Here is a 20,995-nt window from a genome sequence, read left to right as displayed (position 1 = left end):
TGCTGACAATCACAAGTCTAGCTTTCTTGAGATTAATAGAGGTGTGCCCCAGGGTTCCATTTTAGCTCCTGTGTTGTTCTCAATTTTTATTAATGATTTGGGAAATGGGATGCAACCAGCAAAGTTACATCTATATGCAGATGATACAGTCATATATTCATGTGCTCCTTCTCTGATTCAGGCTGTTGAGCTCCAGACTGCTTTTCAGTCACTTGCAGGCCTCCCTTTATGGTCTCAAACTGGTATTGAATGTACAAAAAACTAAATTCATGACCTTTACCAGAGCTAGAAGTCTGCCAGAGAATGTTAGCATTGTCACATATGGTGGCTTATCCACTGAAAAAGTGTCATCCTACAAATGCCTAGGTATTTGGTTGGATGACAAATTGTCCTTTAAAGTTCATGTGGATAATCTTGTGACAAAATTTAAATTGAAACTTAAATTGAAATGTCAATACCTAAACAGAAATAATATTATGCCTTTTTGGTTATGCCAAGTCACTCTCTTCCAGATTTTTTAATAGTGTATTTTCCATCTGACAGTGTTTTGACTTGTATGTGTCATGTATGTGTCATTTCAAATGTAGCTAATAACATTGTTCAGGGAAGTGTTCAGGGAAGTCAGGAACCAATACACACAGTCAGTCAGGAAAGCCAAGGCCAGCTTCTTCAGGCAGAAATGTGCATCCTGTTGCTCTAACACCAAAAAGTTCTGGGACACTGTAAAGTCCATGGAGAACAAGAGCACCTCCTCCCAGCTGCCCACTGCACTGGAGCTAGGTAATACAGTCACCACCGATAAATCCATGATTATCGAAAACTTCAACAAGCATTTCTCAACGGCTGGCCATGCCTTCCTCCTGGGTACTCCAACAGCTCCCCCCCCCCGCAGTTACTCTTCAAAGGGGGAGACACCCTGGACCCAAACTGTTACAGACCTATATCCATCCTGCCCTGCCTATCTAAGTTCTTCGAAAGCCAAGTCAGCAAACAGGTCACTGACCATCTCAAATCCCACCGTACCTCCTCCGCTGTGCTATCTGGTTTCCGAGCCGGCCACGGGTGCATCTCAGCCACGCTCAAGGTACTAAACGATATCATAACTGCCATCGATAAAAGACAGTACTGTGCAGCCGTCTTCATTGACCTGGCCAAGGCTTTCGACTCTGTCAATCACCATATTCTTATCGGCAGACTCAGTAGCCTCGGTTTTTCTAATGACTGCCTTTCCTGGTTCACCAACTACTTTGCAGACAGAGTTCAGTGTGTCAAATCGGAGGGCATGTTGTCCGGTCCTCTGGCAGTCTCTATGGGGGTGCCACAGGGTTCAATTCTCGGGCCGACTCTTTTCTCTGTATATATCAATGATGTTGCTCTTGCTGCAGGCGATTCCCTGATCCACCTCTACGCAGACGACACCATTCTGTATACTTCCGGCCCTTCCTTGGACACTGTGCTATCTAACCTCCAAACGAGCTTCAACGCCATACAACACTCCTTCCGTAGCCTCCAACTGCTCTTAAACGCTAGTAAAACCAAATGCATGCTTTTCAACCGTTCGCTGCCTGCAACCGCACGCACGATTAGCATCACCACCCTGGATGGTTCCGACCTAGAATATGTGGACATCTATAAGTACCTAGGTGTCTGGCTAGACTGTAAACTCTCCTTCCAGACTCATATCAAACATCTCCAATCTAAAATCAAATCTAGAGTCGGCTTTCTATTCCGCAAAAAGCCTCCTTCACTCACGCCGCCAAACTTACCCCAGTAAAACTGACTATCCTACCGATCCTCGACTTCGGCGATGTCATCTACAAAATAGCTTCCAATACTCTACTCAGCAAACTGGATGCAGTTTATCACAGTGCCATCCGTTCTGTTACTAAAGCACCTTATACTACCCACCACTGCGACCTGTATGCTCTAGTCGGCTGGCCCTCGCTACATATTCGTCGCCAGACCCACTGGCTCCAGGTCATCTACAAGTCCATGCTAGGTATAAAGCTCCGCCTTATCTCAGTTCACTGGTCACGATGGCAACACCCACCCGTAGCACGTGCTCCAGCAGGTGTATCTCACTGATCATCCCTAAAGCCAACACCTCATTTGGCCGCCTTTCGTTCCAGTTCTCTGCTGCCTGTGACTGGAACGAATTGCAAAAATCGCTGAAGTTGGAGACTTTTATCTCCCTCACCAACTTCAAACATCTGCTATCTAAGCAGCTAACCGATCCCTGCAGCTGTACATAGTCTATTGGTAAATAGCCCACCCAATTTACCTACCTCATCCCCATACTGTTTATATTTATTTACTTTTCTGCTCTTTTGCACACCAGTATCTCTACCTGTACATGACCATCTGATCATTTATCACTCCAGTGTTAATCTGCAAAATTGTAATTATTCGCCTACCTCCTCATGCCTTTTGCACACAACGTATATAGACTCTCTTTTTTTTCCTTTTTTTCTACTGTGTTATTGACTTGTTAATTGTTTACTCCATGTGTAACTCTGTGTTGTCTGTTCACACTGCTATGCTTTATCTTGGCCAGGTCGCAGTTGTAAATGAGAACTTGTTCTCAACTAGCCTACCTGGTTAAATAAAGGTGAAATAAAAAATTTAAAAATTGTTACATTTCATACCTTTATCCCATAGAGTCCTGTAGAGAGTAAAATTAGTAGTGTTAAATGTCACCCACTGCACAAAAAATATATACATGGGTATTTACTCTTGTTTTGTAGGGAAGGCTTTCAAAGGGAAACCTGGCCGTAAGCTGCCCAGTCACACGAGTTTACCCGAAGACCTAAATTCCTTCAATGCTCGCGTCGAGGCAAGCACCACTGAACCGTGCATGAGAGCACCAGCTGTTCCAGACGATTGTGTGTTCTCGCTCTACGTAGCCGATGTGAGTAAGACATTTAAACAGGTTAACATTCACAAGGCCGCAGGGACAGATGGATTACCATGACGCGTACTCAGAGCATGCGCTGACCAGCTGGCATCTTCACTGCCATTTTTAACCTCTCCCTGAGTTCGTAATACCTACATGTTTCAAGCAGACCACCATAATCCCTGTGCCCGAGAATGCCAAGCTAACCTGTCTAAATTACTATCGCCCCGTAGCACTCACATTTCGTAACCATGAAATGGCCCACATCAACACCATCATCCCAGACACCCTGGACCCACTCCAATTTGCATACCACCCCAACAGATCCACAGGTGACCGAATCTCTATTGCACTCTACACTGCCCTCTCCCACCTGGACAAGAGGAACACCTACGTGAGAATGCTGTTCATTGACTATAGCTCAGCGTTCAACACCAGAGTGCCTTTCAAGTTCATCACTAAACTCAGGACCCTGGCAGGACACTTGGTAGTTGGTCCTCGTATGCTCTGAGTACACATCCTGGTAATCCATCTGGCCCTGCGGCCTTGTAAATATTGACCTGTTTAAAGGAATTGCTCACTTCGGCTACGGAGAGTGTGATCACACAGTCATCCGGGACAGCTGGTGAGGTAGAGAGAGAGAGTCGAAAACAGCATGTCCGGTGAAGAGGTCAGGGTTCCATAGCCGCAGGCAGAATAGTTTAAACTGGAGCGGCAGCACGACCAGGTGGACTGGGGACAGAAAGGAGTCATCAGCCTAAGGCATGTTCATAGGGATCTGGTCCTCCGAAAGAGAGAATTAGAGGGGGCAAACTTAAATTCACACAGGACACCGGATAAGACAGGAGAAAAACTCCAGATATAACAGACTGACCCTAGGCCCCCGACACAAACTATTGCAGCATAAATACTGGAGGCTGAGACAGGAGTGGTCGGGAGACACTGGCCCCGTCTGACGATAGCCCCAGACAGGGCCAACAAGGCAGGATATAACCCCACCCACTTTGCCAAAGCACAGCCCCCTTCACTTGCCACACTTTCGGATTCAAGCACACTCGCCATTTCCTCTAGACCGACCTCATTTCCTCTAGACGGCGTTCTATAAGATCTCCCCCTTGTTCTACTACCAACTTGGGTAGATCGCCCTCGTGTGGCAACATTTGCAAACACAGAAAAGGGTATTTATTTTCAATGTTAACTTCAATTGGATAGTGACGTCCCAAGGATCCCGCATTGAAATTCCCATTTATTTACAGAGAGCAGCTAAGAGCACGTCTCCGTGGTTATCGAAGAATAAGTTATATATTTTCAAGCGAAGAATAAGGGAGTTGTCTAGTAGGTGGCGGTAATACGTCTCCGTGGTTATCGAAGAATAAGTTATATATTTTCAAGCGAAGAATAAGGGAGTTGTCTAGTAGGTGGCGGTAATACGTCTCCGTGGTTATCGAAGAAGAAGTTATATTTTTTCAAGAGAAGAATAAGGGAGTTGTCTAGTAGGTGGCGGTAATGCAACATTTATTGGATTCCAGCCGCCGTTAAACGTCATCGAAGAAGAACGTTACGTGGTGACGTTTTGTTTCTGGTCACGTGACTCATCCGAAAGGTAGCAGCATGGCGGAAACGCATGTGCAACCTCAAAACAAACTCCTGCAATTGTACAGTTTTAGCTAGCAAACCACCGAAACCGAGCGACAGGCCGGGGTACCGGCGCCCAAGTACACTGCAAGATGGACGAGGAGAATAAGCTTCAGTTCCCGTCCCTTCCTCTGTGTAAGGAGGACCTATTGGTAAGTTTTAGCATGCAAAGCTAACTCAGCTAGCATACTCAAAAACAGCCCTTGTATGATGAACGTAACGTTAGTCTAACATGTCATCTCTCACGCGACAAATGTTAGTTAAATGTAATCTTGTCTGAAGTATTTTTAAATGACCGTTAATTATATTTATGCTCAAATTAGATGTGTTCCGCGAACTAGCTACCTAACGTCAACTAACTATCTAGTTAGTTTGTATATGGCCAATAAACCACGGCGAAAGGCCTAATTGCTATTATAAACTGGTTACAAACGTAATTTAAACAACGTTTTCATATGTATGTTATATGGTCTCATAACACGGCTTTCAGCCAATCAACATACCACGGGTATAACAAAACATTTATTTTTACAACTCTAATTACGTTGGTAAACAGTTTAATAGCAATATGGTTTGTGGTATATGGCCAATATACCACGGTTAAGGGCAGGCATGCCGCGATGCGTCGTGTGTAAGAACAGCCCTTAGCCGTGGTATATTGGCCATATACCACACCCCCTCGTGCATTATTGCTTAAATATACCGTTAAGTCGCTAGTTAGCGTGCCAGCTAACATCCCTTGATTTCTTTCTGATATCTTCCACAGGACTGGGCGTATCCAATGAGACGAGAAATGCAGGTAGCTATGCCCTTTTCTCCCCAAAGTGGAATTCTTGAAACAGGCAACAGAAGTGCTGAGTCATCTCATAATGATGCCAAAACATGTTTCTCCATTGTGTTAGGAAATTCTACCAGGCCTGTTTTTAGGTCCCTACTCAGCTGCTATGAAAAGCAAGGTAAGTTGGTATACCATAATTAAAACAAGGGTGGTTATTCTGGTCTGTGGGGGAGGGGCAGTTGTGGGTGCAGACCTTTGTTCCAGACCAGTCAAGGGTGACACCTCATTCAATAAGTCAGTCTCGACTGACCATGGTGGATAATTGATTGGTAGAATCAGGTGTGTTTCTGCTTGGCTGGAACAAAAGCCTGCACTCACATCGACCCTCTAAGTGTGAAGGGCCATCCACACCAAGGACGATAAACATTTAAGTAGTTCTAATTCAAGTGAACAGCAGCCACACGATAACTACAAAAACGGTGGGAAACTATTTCCATCATTAGGGTCACTTTCAGAGTGCCCAACGATACAACGTCAACAATCAATCAAAAACGTCTTCTATTGAAGAGTTCTAACTAGGAATAGCCGTTGGGAGAGGACAGGAGGCAGAGCGCATTGTGAGCTTTCCTGAATAACTGGTTGTGTGAGTATGTTGTGGGCCACATTAATTATAGGATGACTTGGGAGACTGATTATCCACGACAGACAGCACACCTGTGTCAGAAGCCAATTTCTTCCAAAATACACCATATGAGGGGCCTGCTAATGTACCTTTCTGAACCTTGTAAACCACTGGTGTCAAACTCTATGGAGGGCTGAGTATATGTGGGTTTTTGCTCTTCCCGTGTACTTGATAGATGATTTAATATTTGTAAGGAACTCTCCACACCTGGTAGTCAAGGGCTTAATTCAAAGGAAAAAACTAAAACCTGCAGACACTAGGCCCTCTGTGGAATGTGTTTGATAGCCCTGTTGTAAACTGTCAAATAGACCCATAACTGATCCAAATGGTTGCATAATCAGGCCTTGCCTATGCAGTTATTTCAGCATGAAGCATGCATTCAAAATATGACATTTGTTTTTAATTTGTTATTAAAATTAGCCTACATCACTGCAGTTTACAGTCCAGACAATAATTGTATAGCCTACTTACTTGATAACAATAATAGAATTTCTAATTTTACTGTTAGCCTAGGTAGAGTAATTTTGTTTAAAAAAGTTGGCCTAATCAATAGGGCAACTTTGGTCTGCAGAGCGCAGCCATTTCAAAATGGTAACTCTTTTTTAATACTAGGCCAGTTCAAGGAGAGAAGCAGGCTTGTTATTGCTGAATGTAAAATAGGCCTTCAAGCATAGGCCGAAATAATATTAACTTCAGTTATATAAGGCTTAATAAAATAAAAGTACTGAAGAAACAAAGACTGGAGAATGAAAAAAAGATGGCTTATTAAAATCATACTTTGAAATCATCTTTATAATAGTCTATAATAAATCATCTTTATTATAGTGTCTTCAGCAGTGATTTAAAGAGGCACTGAATTTGCATGCCTGATCTCCTCTGGCAGATCATTCCAAAGTTTTAGGGGCCCTAATGGCAATTGCCCAGTATCCTTTTATTTTCAACCTAGACTTTGGAATGGTCAACAGTGCCCTGCCAAAGAAGCTCTGGTTGCGACCTGGCTCGTAAGGAGATTCAAATATCAAAGATATAGGATGGGGCTAAACCAAGCCTTAAACTTGATTAATGCAATTCTAAAATGTATTCTGAAAGGGACTCTCCGCTACAGCACGACAAGTGGTACCGGAGCGCCAAGTCTTAGACAAAAAGGCTCCTTAACAGCTTCTACACGCAAGCCACAAGACTGCTGAACATTTAATCAAATGGTTTCCTGGATTATTTGCCTTGACCCTTTATTTTATTAGTTGTTATAAAATGTTTTGTTCAGGCTCGATGTACACTCACTGGACCCTAACCACACACAGACATGTATATTAACGCCACACGTATACATTCACACCCTTCACATATGCTGCTGCTACTCTGTTTATCTATGCATAGTCACTTTACCCCTACCTACATGTACATATTACCTTGACTAACTCGTACCCCTGCACATTGACTCGGTACCCCTTGTTATTGTTATTTTATTCTTACAATTTTTCCTTTTAGTTATTTGTCACACAAAAAATGTAACTTTGAAAAAACTCAGCATTGTTAGTTACATTTACATTACATTTAAGTCATTTGGCAGACGCTCTTATCCAGAGCGACTTACAAATTGGTGAATTCACCTTATGACATCCAGTGGAACAGCCACTTTACAATAGTGCATCTAAATCATTTAAGGGGGGGGGGGGGGGTGAGAAGGATTACTTTATCCTATCCTAGGTATTCCTTGGATAGGATAAAGTAATCCTCTTAAGAATTTCACGTTATGGTCAATACCTGTTGTATTTGGCGCATGCGACATACATTTTGATTTGAAAATAGGTGTGTTATGGTTACATTTTCTGCTGCCTGTTAAAGCAGAGGTGCAGAATATTGAACAAACTGCGGACGTTGGAGTGATTTGACTGCGGCGTATACAAAGAGTTACAGTAATCTAGGCATGAGGAAATAAAATCATGTATTACTTTATCCAGATTGGTGACTAAAATATAATCATTACTGCATCTATGTTAAGATGATAAAATAAGGACTGGACAGCCTTTTATATGCAGGCTGAGGTTTAGGTCAAGATCAAAGATGACACCAATGTTTCTAGCCGTAGTCTTTTTATTGGTGGACAAATGACCAAAGCTATTTCAAATCTGGGTTCTAGCAAGGTGGTGGCCAAATAAAACATCTGATTTCTTATAATTGAGCTGGAGAAAATTGTCAGGCATCCAACATTTGATGTCAGCAAGACCATTGTGAACGGTGGCTACGGTAGCTTGGTCACTGGGTCTGATATGCATGGTATTCGTCGTCCAAAGAAATTCTTACGTGTAGGTTCCTTCTCGACAATGCATTAACATTAATCAAGCATAGGTATAATCAAGGAAGGCATAATTTTTAGTCCAATATTTACTTGTGTATTGGAGGATGGGGGGGCAGTGTATAAACTGAGGAAATTGAATAGATGCTGGTGACAAGACTGAACCACCCATGCTCACTGAGAAATCTCTGCCACATAGATATGACCAAAATCAGTCGAGGGCAAAGCAGGAGATTCCCACCAACCTTTCCAGATTGTCAACAAGGATGTTATGATCAATAGTATCAAATGCACCACTGATGTTGTTGATTTATTAGGGTCACATTAGCCGACAGCTAGGCTTACTGGTGTCCAGCGCATAACAAAAAATACATTTCAGACCAAATTTCGGCACTGAGAAAATTGTTTGATTGGGTTCAAGACCAAATGGTTGCACAGAACAGACAGATCAGCACAGTGAAAAATATCCAAACTTAATAAACAACCATTAGAAAAATGCGAATCACTTGCTAACCAAATCACTTGAGCAACAAGGCAAACGGTAACATGCTGTAAAAGATGCACATGCTAAATGGCGTTGGTTGAATTGCTACATTGAAATATGAGTTTCTATATAATTTTCCCTTTACATGTACACTTAAGTATTATTTGCAGTTGTCACTTTCAATGAACATGAACTGAATGGACTGTTACCTTATTAATCAAGCTGGACTCTGAGTAGAAGTAACATGGTAAATGTAAATCTGGGACATAATTTGTGGTTGTCCGTCATCCTTTTCGTATATGTTACGAATTACAATTTACTTAAAGCCTAATCTAGACCCCCTCCCTACAGAGTAATTATAGACCCATCTCTAAACGTCATTTTGTATCCAAGATTTAGAAAAAAAAGTCGTTTTCAAGCAATTGGTGGCGCATCCACAAAGAAAGTTGTCTCATAGTTCAATGGCTGTGAGTTCTAATCCCACCCGAGTCAGATGTCCCCCCCCCTTCCAAATCCTTAATTTACAATATTCATCCTGTACAATATACATCAATCTATTTCTGAAAAATGAAAACATACCTTTGACAGGGATCACCCTGGTAGTAGTTGTTGGTTTTTATACAGTACCCAAGACCAATGTTCCCTCCAAATAAATTAGGCACTGAGCAGATTTCAGGTCTGCTGAGCTCAGACTAGAACCCTGTGAATATTCTGCAACTTCCAGCCTACCAGAGTGGCCTACCATAAAAAACTATGGAGAAAGTGCATCCCATAACATTTTAACATGGAACTAGCTGTTCTATCATTCAGCCTACAGTAGCATCCAATGTGTGGCCCAGCATCATTCCGGTTTGGCCGAGGTAGGCCGTCATTGTAAATAAGAATTTGTTCTTAACTGACTTGCCTAGTTAAAAAAAGGTTACACACACACACACCACTGACCAAAAGGTTTTGTTGGCATTTATGTATGTCCCCATTACCAGTAAAACAGAATCAAAACCTATTTCTTTCAATTATTTGCTGTTTCATTGTTCATTTGTTCAGTTTCATTCTCAACCAGGATTTCTATTGAATGCCGTTTGGGTCTTTGCATGTCAAATAAGCTTGTTGACCAATTAGAACCTGAATATGACTGCACGTCACATAAGTTACCTCGTTTGTTCATTTTTTAACGTAGTTATTACACTATCAGTCATATGTCACAATGCTATGATGCTGGTAAAGTTGTCTCACTCACCTACAGTGCTGGTCATAAAAAAAGCTAGCTAGCTCATGGATGCAAACAATGTTCTTCCTCAAAAACAGCAAAACGACAATCTGTTTTAGTAGCTATAGTTAGCTAGCTAACAATATAGCTAGGTGTTAGGTTCTAATTCTCAGAGGTGAAAACTCAATGGACACTATGAAAGCTTTCCCCAGAGGATTAATACAGCTGCATTTGACAAACATTTTCACACAAGCACTGGTATTTAACCCTTCTTCCTAGGCTGAGTTTCCTCCTTCACATCTGTACAAACATTGTCTTTACTGCTAAGCAGGATACGAAGTGATATGGGCCATAAACTTTTATTTCTCCCTTTACGTGACCAGACCTGATCTCGACCCGCCCCCCATCACTAATCCATGGCTCATCTATGTGAAGCTAGCCACAACAGTGGACTTTGCGGTCAGCCTTGAAAATAAGTGTCATTGACAGCGATGCAAATGAATACAAATAGTAGAATTGTGCCGTAATTTTTTATTTATCCGTTATTTTACCAGGTAAGTTGACTGAGAACACGTTTGCTTATTTCATGCTTATTTCACTGTACAGCCTTACCTATGGATTGTGGATCAATGACATGGGGTATCAGTCTACTCAGTGACACCCAGAGAACATTAGCATTGTAGCTCTTATTGCGGGATTCAATTGAATTGAGACACATTTGTCAACCTATGTGTATTGAACACCATGCCCAAGGAAAAACAATACTGCGTGGATGTTTTGGAGTCTGATACCTCTGAGGAGGACATTGGGGAAAAATATATTGGGTATTGAGTAGACTGATACCTAAGGATTGGGGATCAATGAAATGGGGGTAAGGCTGTACAGTGCAATATGAATGTCAATACACACAATAGGCTGACTGGGGAGATGATTTGACATAGTCACGGTCCTGCGATTAGAGCTACAACGCTAATATTTGTGTAAACTCTTCACAGTTCGGTTCTGTGTGTCACCGAGTAGACTCATACCCCATTTCATTGCTTCACATTCCAACTTTGTTTAACATTATGTAGTCTAAATATGGCATGATTCCACCAATTGTAACCTTCTGCAACACTTTCAAAGGGGTACTTTTATTTTGAAGGCAAACCGCAAATTCCACTTGTGCCTAATCCTTATTGTGGCTAGCTTCACAACACATAACCCGGTCATTTCGAGCCTCACTAGCCAGATGAAGCTAGCTGGCTGCTTATAATGTTAGCTTTGGGCAACAGGGTTAAGTAGCTGCCTAGCTATTTATGTTCATGAACTGAATTTCAATAGACGAACAACAAGTGGCAACCTAGCTAATACTTACTCACAAGGATTCCAAATCATTGCTAAGAATAGTGAAAATGCCGTTTCTACTGGTCATTATTTTCAGGCTGGTTGTATTGGTGCTAGCTAGGTACCAAGCTAAAGCTTGCAAGCTACCCCAGAAGTTGCGGTCAAACAAATAATGCTTTATAACCAACGCGGTATTGTAAACGCATCGTTCGTGGCCTGTGTTTGCAGACTTTTTTTGTACGGCTTTGACAGTGCTACTGATGGTAGTGGTGGCGCTTGGTTTGCACATATATTCTGAACACTACATTCTACAATATAACTGTTATTTGACGTGTATCTTTCTTGACACGCAAAGACCCAAATGGCGTTCCATAGTATTTCGTGAAGCAAATAGCAGTGACGCTATTACTGTGTAACTCCTGTAGGGAAACATTTGAAAAATGGCGCACTTGGTAACGTTAGTGTGTACTGGGTGCTCGACCAGTCGTGAAAGCCAACATCCCACGGCAGAACGACTGATTGTCAATGGCAATGAATTCCATTATCTTGACGTTAATGGATTTCGCCTTGGAGTTGTCTCGCTTAAATTTTCTTACTCTTTCAAATTACTGCTTGATCCATACAGCAGACACTGGGCTACGTTAGGAATGCTATGTAGCACAACATTTTACGTGGCGTCATTGCCTCATTTACCTACGTTACATAGGTATGCACGTCAGCTTTGACATCGGTTTTTCACATTGCCAAATAAGGTGCACTGTCACCTGCTAACTAAACCTAAAACATCTGGATTTAAATGTTTTTTTTCACAAGTTACTCTTTAAGTAACCTGTCTTATGTAACCATACCAAACATAACATACTAATTTGAGTTTCCCAGATTTTATTATTAGGCCTACAGCGTGCAGTAGGATGTGTTGATCAGTTGATTGACAGGTGTAATGTAGAACGATGACCTTGCCTCCAGTGTGGATGTTCGCCAACATTTTCTAGTTGTGTAGTTTATTCTCATAGTTATAGTTAGTGTCTTTGGGGTGGATGGCCCTTTAAAATTAGTTATCGAAATGTTGAAGGTCCTGGACCATAAAATTATAAATTTTTTGAGTTTGTACAATGTGCTGTTAAACTGAACCTTTTTGTCCTCTTTTAGCTTTCCATCCTTGAAAGACAGGAGATAACACACTTAGTGTGTGTTCGCCAAGATATTGAAGCAAATTTTATAAAGCCCAACTTCCCACATAAATTTCGGTAAGAATCCAACTGAGAATGGGTACGTGTTTTAAAACTCAGTTAAATGACATCTCTCACTCAATCGATCAGCTAATTCATGTGGCCTGCTTTCTTCTGTTTTCAGATACCTCGTTTTAGATATTGCCGACAATCCTGTGGAAAACATAATTAGATATTTCCCTATGGTGAGTTTCAGCATGAGCTAAATGTGGTGGATAATGTTACAATGTACTGCAGCCTGACCTGCCATGTTATTGCTAGTAGGCCTAAATGTATTTTCTCCTCTATCCACAGACTAAAGAATTTATTGATGGCTGTTTAGCAAGCGGAGGTAATAAAAATGTATTTAATTGGATTGAATATTATCTTTAGAATTTCATTCCAAAAAATGCATACAACAATGTGCAGGTACTTATTTTCCTTCTACAGTGCCTTCAGAAAGTATTCACACCCCTCAACTTTTTTCAGATTTTGTTAGTCTGAATTTTTTATTGATTTACATTCATGTTTTGTCACTGGCCTACACACAATATCCCAGAATGTCAGCGGATTTTTTTTCCCCCAAAATGTCTTGTCAATAAGTATTCAACCCCTTTGTTATGGCAAGCCTAAAGTTAAGGAGTAAAAATTGTCTTGAATAAAAAAAGAGCAGACATTGAATATCTCTTTGATTTCATTAATTACACTTTGGATGGTGTATCAATACACCCAGTCATTACAAAGATACAGCCGTCCTTCATAACTCCGTTGCCGGAGAGGAAGGACACTGCTCAGGGATTTCACCATGAGGCCAATGTTGACTTTAAAACAGTTAGAGTTTAATGGCTGCGATAGGAGAAACCTGAGGATGGATCACCACAATACTAATTTAATTGACAGATTGAAAAGAAGGAAGCCTGCATATAATATTTACGGTACCAGTAAAACAGTTTGGACACCTACTCATTCAAGGGTTTTTCTTTATATTTTTTTTTACATTGTAGAATAATAGTGAAGATATCAAAACTATGAAATAACATATATGGAATCATGTAGCAACCAAAAAAAGTGTTAATCATATAAAAATATATTTAATATTTGAGATTCTTCAAATAGCCACCCTTTGCCTTGATGACAGCTTTGCACACTCTTGGCATTCTCTCAAGCAGCTTCATGAGGTTATCACCTGGAATGCATTTCCAACAGTCTTGATACTCCCCATCCCGGATCCGGGATCGTGAATAAAGCCTCAGGCTCATTAGCATAACGCAACGTTAACGATTTCTGAAAATCGCAAATAAAATGAAAATAATTGCGCCTGCTCTCAAGCTTAGCCTTTTCTTAACAACACTGTCATCTCAGATTTTCAAAATATGCTTTTGAACCATAGCAAATCAATCATTTGTGTAAGAGTATTGCAAGCTAGCGTAGCATTTAGCACGCAACATTTTCACAAAAACCAGATAACCAAATAAATAAAATCATTTACCTTTGAAGAGCTTCGGATGTTTTCAATGAGGAGACTCTCAGTTACATAGCAAATGTTCAGTTTTTCCTGAAAGAATCTTTGTGTAGGAGAAATCGCTCCGTTTTGTACATCACATTTGGCTACCGAAACGAACCGAAAATTCAGTCACCAAAACGTCAAACTTTTTCCGAATTAACTCCATAATATCGACCGAAACATGGCAAACGTTGTTTAGAATCAATCCTCAAGGTGTTTTTTCACATATCTCTTCATTGATATGCAGTTCGTGGAAGCCTGCTTTCCCCTCAGAATCGCATGGAAAAATACCAGCAGCTGAAAATGACGCACCAATTTCGACGGAGGACACCGGGCGGACACCTGGAAAATGTAGTCTCTTATGGTCAATCTTCCAATGATATGCCTACAAATACGTCACAATGCTGCAGACACCTTGGGGAAACGATAGATAGGGCAGGCTCATTCCTCTCGCATTCACAACCATATAAGGAGACAATGGAAAACAGAGCCTCAAAAATCCTGCTGATTTCCTGGTTGCCATTTCATCTTGGTTTTGCCTGTTGCTCCCGTTCTAGGGCACCCACAGACAATATCTTTGCAGTTCTGGAAAATTCAGTGTTTTCTTTCCAAAGCTATCAATTATATGCATAGTCGAGCATCTTTTTGTGACAAAATATCTTGTTTAAAACAGGAACGTTTTTCATCCAAAAATGAAATGGCGCCCCCAGAGTTTCAAGAGGTTAAAGGCGTTCCCACATATGCTGAGCATTTGTTCGCTACTTTTCCTTCACTCTGCAGTCCAACTCATCTCAATTGGGTTGAGGTCAGGTGATTTGTGGAGACCAGGTCATCTGAAGCAGCACTCCATCCCTCTCCTCCTCGGTAAAGTAGCCCTTACACAGCCTGGGGGTGTGTTGTAAGTCCCACTAAATGCAAACCAGATGGGGTGACGTATCACTGCAGAATGCTGTGGTAGCCATGCTGGTTAAGTGTGCCTTGAATTCTAAATAAATCACTGATAGTGTGGGCACCAAAGCACCATCACACCACCTCCATGCTTCACGGTGGGAACCACACATGCGGAGATCATCCATTCTCCTCCTCTGCATCTCAAAGTGTGGTTGGAACCAAAAATCTCAAATTTGGACTCATCAGACCAAAGGACAGATTTCCAGGGTTCTAATGTCCATTGCTCGTGTTTCTTGGCCCAATCAAGTTTCTTATTTTTGTTTGTGTCCTTTTAGTAGTGGTTTCTTTGCAACAATTTGACCATGAAGGCCTGATTTCATGCAGTCTCTGAACTTTGATGTTGAGATGTCTGTCACTTGCACTTTGAAGCATTTATTTGGTCTGCAATTTCAGAGGCTGGTAACGAATGAACTTATCCTCTGCAGCAGAGGTAACTCAGGGTCTTCCTTTCCTGTGGCGGTCTTCAACTGATTGGCTCAAATGCATTAAGATATTCCACAAATGAACTTTTAACAAGGCACACCTGTTAATTGAAATGCATTCCAGGTGACAAGCTCATGACGCTGGTTGAGAGAATGCCAAGCGTGTGCAAAGCTGCCATCAAGCCAATGGGGGGCTAGTTTGAAGAATATCCAATGTAATATATATTTAGATTTAACAGTTGTTTGATTACACTCCATGTGTTTTATTTCTACAATGTAGAAAATAGTCCAAATGAAAACCCTGGAATGAGTAGGCTGGTACTGTATATATTCCAAAACATGCACCCTTTTTGCAACAAGGCACTAAAGTAATACTGCAAAAATGTGTCAAATCAATTAGCTTTTTGTCCTGAATACAGTTGTTTGGGACAAATACAACACATTACTGATTACAACTCTCCCATATTTTCAAGCATTTTTAATTTTACCTTTATTTAACTAGGCAAGTCAGTTAAGAACAAATTCTTATTTTCAATGACGGCCTAGGAACAGTGGGTTAACTGCCTGTTCAGGGGCAGAACGACAGATTTTTACCTTGTCAGCTCAGGGGTTTGAACTTGCAACCTTCCGGTTACAAGTCTAACCACTAGGCTATGCTGCCGCCCCATAGTGGTGGCTGCATCACGTTATGGGTATGCTTGTAATCGTTAAGGACTCAAGTTTTTCAGTATTAAAAGGAAACAGTGAAGCACAGGCAGAATCCTAGAGGAAAACCTGGTCCTGTCTGCTTTCCACCAGACACTGGGAGATGAAATCACCTAAAACACAAGGCCAAATCTAAGCTGGAGTCGCTTACCAAGAAGACACTGACTGTTCCTGACTAGCCGAATTACAGTTTTGACCTAAATCTGCTTGAAAGTGGTTGTCTAGCAATGATCAACAACCAAGTTGACAGAGCTTGAAGTATTTTGAAAGGAATAATGTTACACAATCCAGGTGTGGAATGCTCTTAGAGACTTAGCCAGTAAGATCGCAATTGGGTTGAATAATAATCTACACTGAACAGAAATATTAACTCAACATGCAACAATTTTAAAGATTTTGCTGAGTTACAGTTCATATGAGGAAATTAGTCAAATTAATTTCAAACTTTAAATTTGTCCCTAATCTATGAATTTCATCTATGAATTTTACATGACTGGGCAGGGCTGTGGCCATGGGTGGGCCAGGGGGGACGTAAGCTCACCCACTTGGGAGCCCAGCCAATCAGAACTCGTTTTTCCCCACAAAAGGGCTTTATTACAGACAACTACTTCCCCTCCCTTTGACGATCATGCAGGTGAAGAAGCTGCGTGTGGAGGTCCTGGGCTGGCGTGGTTACAGGTGGTCTGTGGTTGTGAGGCAGGTTGGACGTACTGCCAAATTCTCTAAAACGGCGTTGGAGGCTGCTTATGGTAGAGAAATTAACATGAAATTCTCTGGCAACAGCTCTGGTGGACATTCCTGCCGTCAGCATGACAATTGCACGCTTCCCCAATTTGACAGCTGTGGCATTGTGTTGGGACAACTGCACGTTTTAGAGTGGCCTTTTATTGTTCCCAGAATAAGGTGCACCTGTGTAATGATAGTGCTGTTTAATAGCCTTTTGCTATGCCACATCTGCCAGGTGGATTTATTATCATGCCAAATGATTAAATGCTCACTAACAGGGATGTAAACAAATTTGTGCACAACATTTGACAGAAATAAGCTTTTTGTGCATATGGAAAATTATTTTTATTTGACTTCATCTCATGAAACATGGGACCAGCACTTTACATGTTGCGTTGATATAAGTGTAGATAGTGTTTTATTTTGACATTTTGTATTTTGTGTAGATCATTGATCAAAAATTACAATTAAATCCATTTCAATCCCACTTTGTAACACAAGAAAATGTGCTAAAAGTTTTTCTGAAGGCACTGTATGTAACTTAATGTACTCTGCACCTGGATAATTGTTGGGTTGTGCAAAACAGTGCTTTTGAATTCTTATTATTTCCCCGTAGAAATCGATCTTGACTCTTTCCTTGTCTTGTTCACATAGGAAAGGTACTAGTTCATGGAAACGCAGGGATATCAAGAAGGTTGGTTACCTCGTGTAAAATATTTGAACAGTTCCAATGTGTTTAAAAATTGCCTGCTTGTCTATTGATCTTGATTGATACTCAAAGATGAAGATTAGTATCAATCTTAATCTAAATAATTATCTCTTCTTTCAGTGCTGCCTTGGTTATTGCATACCTTATGGAGACATTTGGTGTAAAATACAGGTAAGACCGTTCAAACCAAGCAGGCTTCATTTATTGCTAGCTAGTTCAGAGTAGAGCTGGAATGATAAACCGAAAATGGCCAACACGGATATTGACTTCCTCTTACCAAAGCAAATGTTGGTGATTTTGCTACACAACATTTGTGTAGTTGGTTATAAAACCATAATTTGTTCAACAGTAAAATCCTATGCATTGTGTTGAGTCCTGCTATGAAAGTGTCTGCCTGTCCCTGTTTCGCTGTTGGCTGCTGACTCACTCCCTCTCCCCACGGTCCATGCGGAGGAGAGAGTGATGCATTCTGAGTAGCACAAGCATGTGAACGTTGTTCAAAATGCTATTGCGGGAAAAATATTTTTCAATGCAGCTATTGTTCTAGTCACAGAGAGGAGACTCACAGCTTTCTGTGAGTATATACAGTTCGTTCGGAAAGTATTCGGCCCCCTTGACTTTTTCTACATTGTTTCTACAGCCTTATTCTTAAATTGATTTCCCCTCATCAGTCTACACACAATACCCCATTATGACAAAGCAAAAACAGCAAAAAAAAAGTTTTTCAAATGTATTTAGAAATAAAAACCCTATCACATTTACATAAGTATTCAGACCCTTTACTCAGTACTTTGTTGAAGCACCTTTGGCAGTGATTACAGCCTCAAGTCTTCTAGGGTATGACTACAAGCTTGACACATCTGTATTTGGGGAGTTTCTCCCATTCTTCTCTGCAGATCCTCTCAAGCGCTGTCAGGTTGGTTGGAGAGTGTCGCTGCCAAGCTATTGTCAGGTCTCCAGAGATGTTCGGGCTCTGGCTGAGCCACTCAAGGACATTCAGAGACTTGTCCCGAAGCCACTCGTGTATATTGCCTTGGCTGTGTGCTAAGAGTCATTATCCTGTTGGAAGGTGAACCTTCGTTCCAGTCTGAGGTCCGGAGCAGGTTTTCATCAAGGATCTCTACTTTGCTCCGTTTATCTTTCCCTTGATCCTGACTAGTCTCCCAGTCCCTGCCGCTGAAAAACATCGCCACAACATGTTGCCATCACTATCCTTCACCGTAGGGATGGTGCCAGGTTTCTTCCAGATGTGACGCTTGGCTTTTAGGCAAAAAAGTTAAATATTGGTTTCATCAGATCAGAGAATCTTGTTTCTCATGGTCTGAGAGTCCTTTAGGTGCCTTTTGGCAAACTCCAAGCAGGCTGGCATGTGCCTTTTACTGAGGAGTGGTTTCCATCTGGCCACTCTACCATAAAGGCCTGATTGGTGGAGTGCTGTCCTTCTGCAAGGTTCTCCCATCTTCAGAGGAACCCTGGCGCTCTGTCAGTGACCATCACCTCCCTGACCAAGGCACTTCTCCCCCGATTGTTCAGTTTGTCCGGGCAGCCAGCTCTAGGAAGAGTCTTGGTGGTTCCAAACTTCTTCCGTTTAAGAATGATGGAGGCCACTGTGTTCTTGGGGACCTTCAATGCTGCAGGCATTTTTTGGTACCCTCCCCCAGATCTGTGTCTCGACGCAATCCTGTCTTGGAGCTCTATGGACAATTCCTTTGACCTCATGCATTGGTTTTTTGTTCTGACATGCACTGTCAACTGTGGAATCTTATATAGACAGGTGTGCCTTTCCAAATCAAGTACAATAAATTGAATTCACCACAGGATTCCCCAGAGCTCAAATCTTTGAGTTTATATTTTTGTTCAGTGTAGTTACATTTATTGCAATATTACTTTTTCCCATATCGCCAAGCTTCTCTCCCAAAAAGTATTTACTGTAATTTATCGCTGATTATTGCAAACAAAATGTAAATTTATCGCAATATGGATTTTTTTTTTGTCCATATCGCTCTAGTTCATAGACATTTTATAATGAGTTCACTCCATGTATTGCTGCTGTCCAGATGCATAGTGACCAAAGATCTAGTCACATGTCCTGCTGTATTTGGCTGGTTCTTCTGCAGGGATGCTTTCAGCCACGTTCAGGAGAGGAGATTCTGCATCAACCCTAACGTGGGCTTTGTGCATCAATTACAGGTAGGGTCCTCTGTATCAAGTTGTTGATTCAACCTTCCAAACAGCTCTGACCACTGATATACCAAAATGGCTTGAGGGATATTTAGTGGATTTCAACATTACAAATTTGGCAGATAAATGTCTGCTCAAAACAAGACCATTTCTGTCTGAATGTTTGTGACATTGCTCCCTCCATCTCTGGGTTTTCTAGGAATATGAAGCGATCTACTCAGCTAAACTCACCATCAAGATGTCACCAATACAGCTGGGCAGATCATTCTCCCTGCATGCTGGAATGCCAGGTCAGTGTGTGCAACTTGCATTCGGGTGACAGTTCCAAGAACCTGGGCTTATTGTGTCACCGTGGGTGCATTTGAGATGACTTAAACTGCCTAGAAAGAAGTCCATTGCAGTTGATGGAGGTGCTTATGTACCAACACTTTCTGTGGTTTTCCAACAGCAAGGCTCATTTCAACATGGCTGTGTCGTCATAGCTAACATTGTTCATATGTTTTTCATTAATGTCAAAATAAATTACTCTATCATCCTAGTACAGTCAATGGGTGCAAGTCAGATAATTCCTATAATGCAACACATTGAAAGTAGCCGATTATTATTGATCAGTGACTGAACAGAATGTATGCACCCATATGCCCAATTACAACTGGTTTTCATCCCATGAAGTTGATTTTTACAGTTTATTTAACCTCGTCACCAGTCTTCCTTTATGGATTTTTGACTCTACCTCACAGGCAGTCTGAAACGAAGCCTGGAAGAAGACGAGGATTTTGGGGGAATGCAGGTCACTGCTGAGCAGAACGGATAGGCTTATTATGCAGATAGCTGTCATCACATACAGTGCACTTTTTTTTTTTTTTTACATTTGTATTGATATAATAAATGTATATATTAAAATTTTTCTAAAGGGGGTCAGAGAGCATTGGGTCCACTTCCTGACGTCTGAGACCAAAGGGAGAGGGGATACAATTTCTTAAGTGACTTGTTTTTCTTGAGCTGTATGCACTGAAGGTTTTATAGTATTTAAAGCATTTTGCATTTGCAGCGGGACAGTATTGCAATAATGCACTTTTGATACTTGAATTATTTTTTGCCAGAAGGGGGCAATTGGTGTAAGGTACAGTAATAAGTAAATGCCCAATGCTGAGCCACACGTTAGGGAATTGGGAATATTGGACAGATCAGGTTTACAATTGAGAAACAGCTTGCCAGATAATTAACGAACCACTGTTCAATAAACAAACATCTAACTTGTCTTTTGTACTGTTATTTTTTGCCTGTT

General features: G+C 41.3%; 1 protein-coding gene across 1 annotated transcript; it reads left to right on the top strand.

Moving 5' to 3' along the window:
- The first annotated feature begins 4,462 nt into the window (after nucleotides 1-4,462).
- LOC135526135 (serine/threonine/tyrosine-interacting protein A-like) lies at nucleotides 4,463-20,967 on the top strand. Its single transcript, XM_064954256.1, has 11 exons — nucleotides 4,463-4,680; nucleotides 5,295-5,327; nucleotides 5,431-5,484; nucleotides 12,451-12,548; nucleotides 12,655-12,715; nucleotides 12,825-12,861; nucleotides 17,472-17,511; nucleotides 17,647-17,697; nucleotides 19,644-19,716; nucleotides 19,907-19,997; nucleotides 20,448-20,967. Exons 1-11 carry the CDS (start codon nucleotides 4,621-4,623, stop codon nucleotides 20,519-20,521), a joined length of 672 nt encoding a protein of 223 aa, XP_064810328.1. The 5' UTR covers nucleotides 4,463-4,620; the 3' UTR covers nucleotides 20,522-20,967.
- The last annotated feature ends 28 nt before the right edge of the window (nucleotides 20,968-20,995 follow it).

This window comes from Oncorhynchus masou, chromosome 32 (assembly GCF_036934945.1).
Source record: "Oncorhynchus masou masou isolate Uvic2021 chromosome 32, UVic_Omas_1.1, whole genome shotgun sequence".
Taxonomy (NCBI): domain Eukaryota; kingdom Metazoa; phylum Chordata; class Actinopteri; order Salmoniformes; family Salmonidae; genus Oncorhynchus; species Oncorhynchus masou.
Note: the sequence above shows the minus strand (reverse complement) of the source record. Positions and strands in the feature narration are given on the sequence as shown.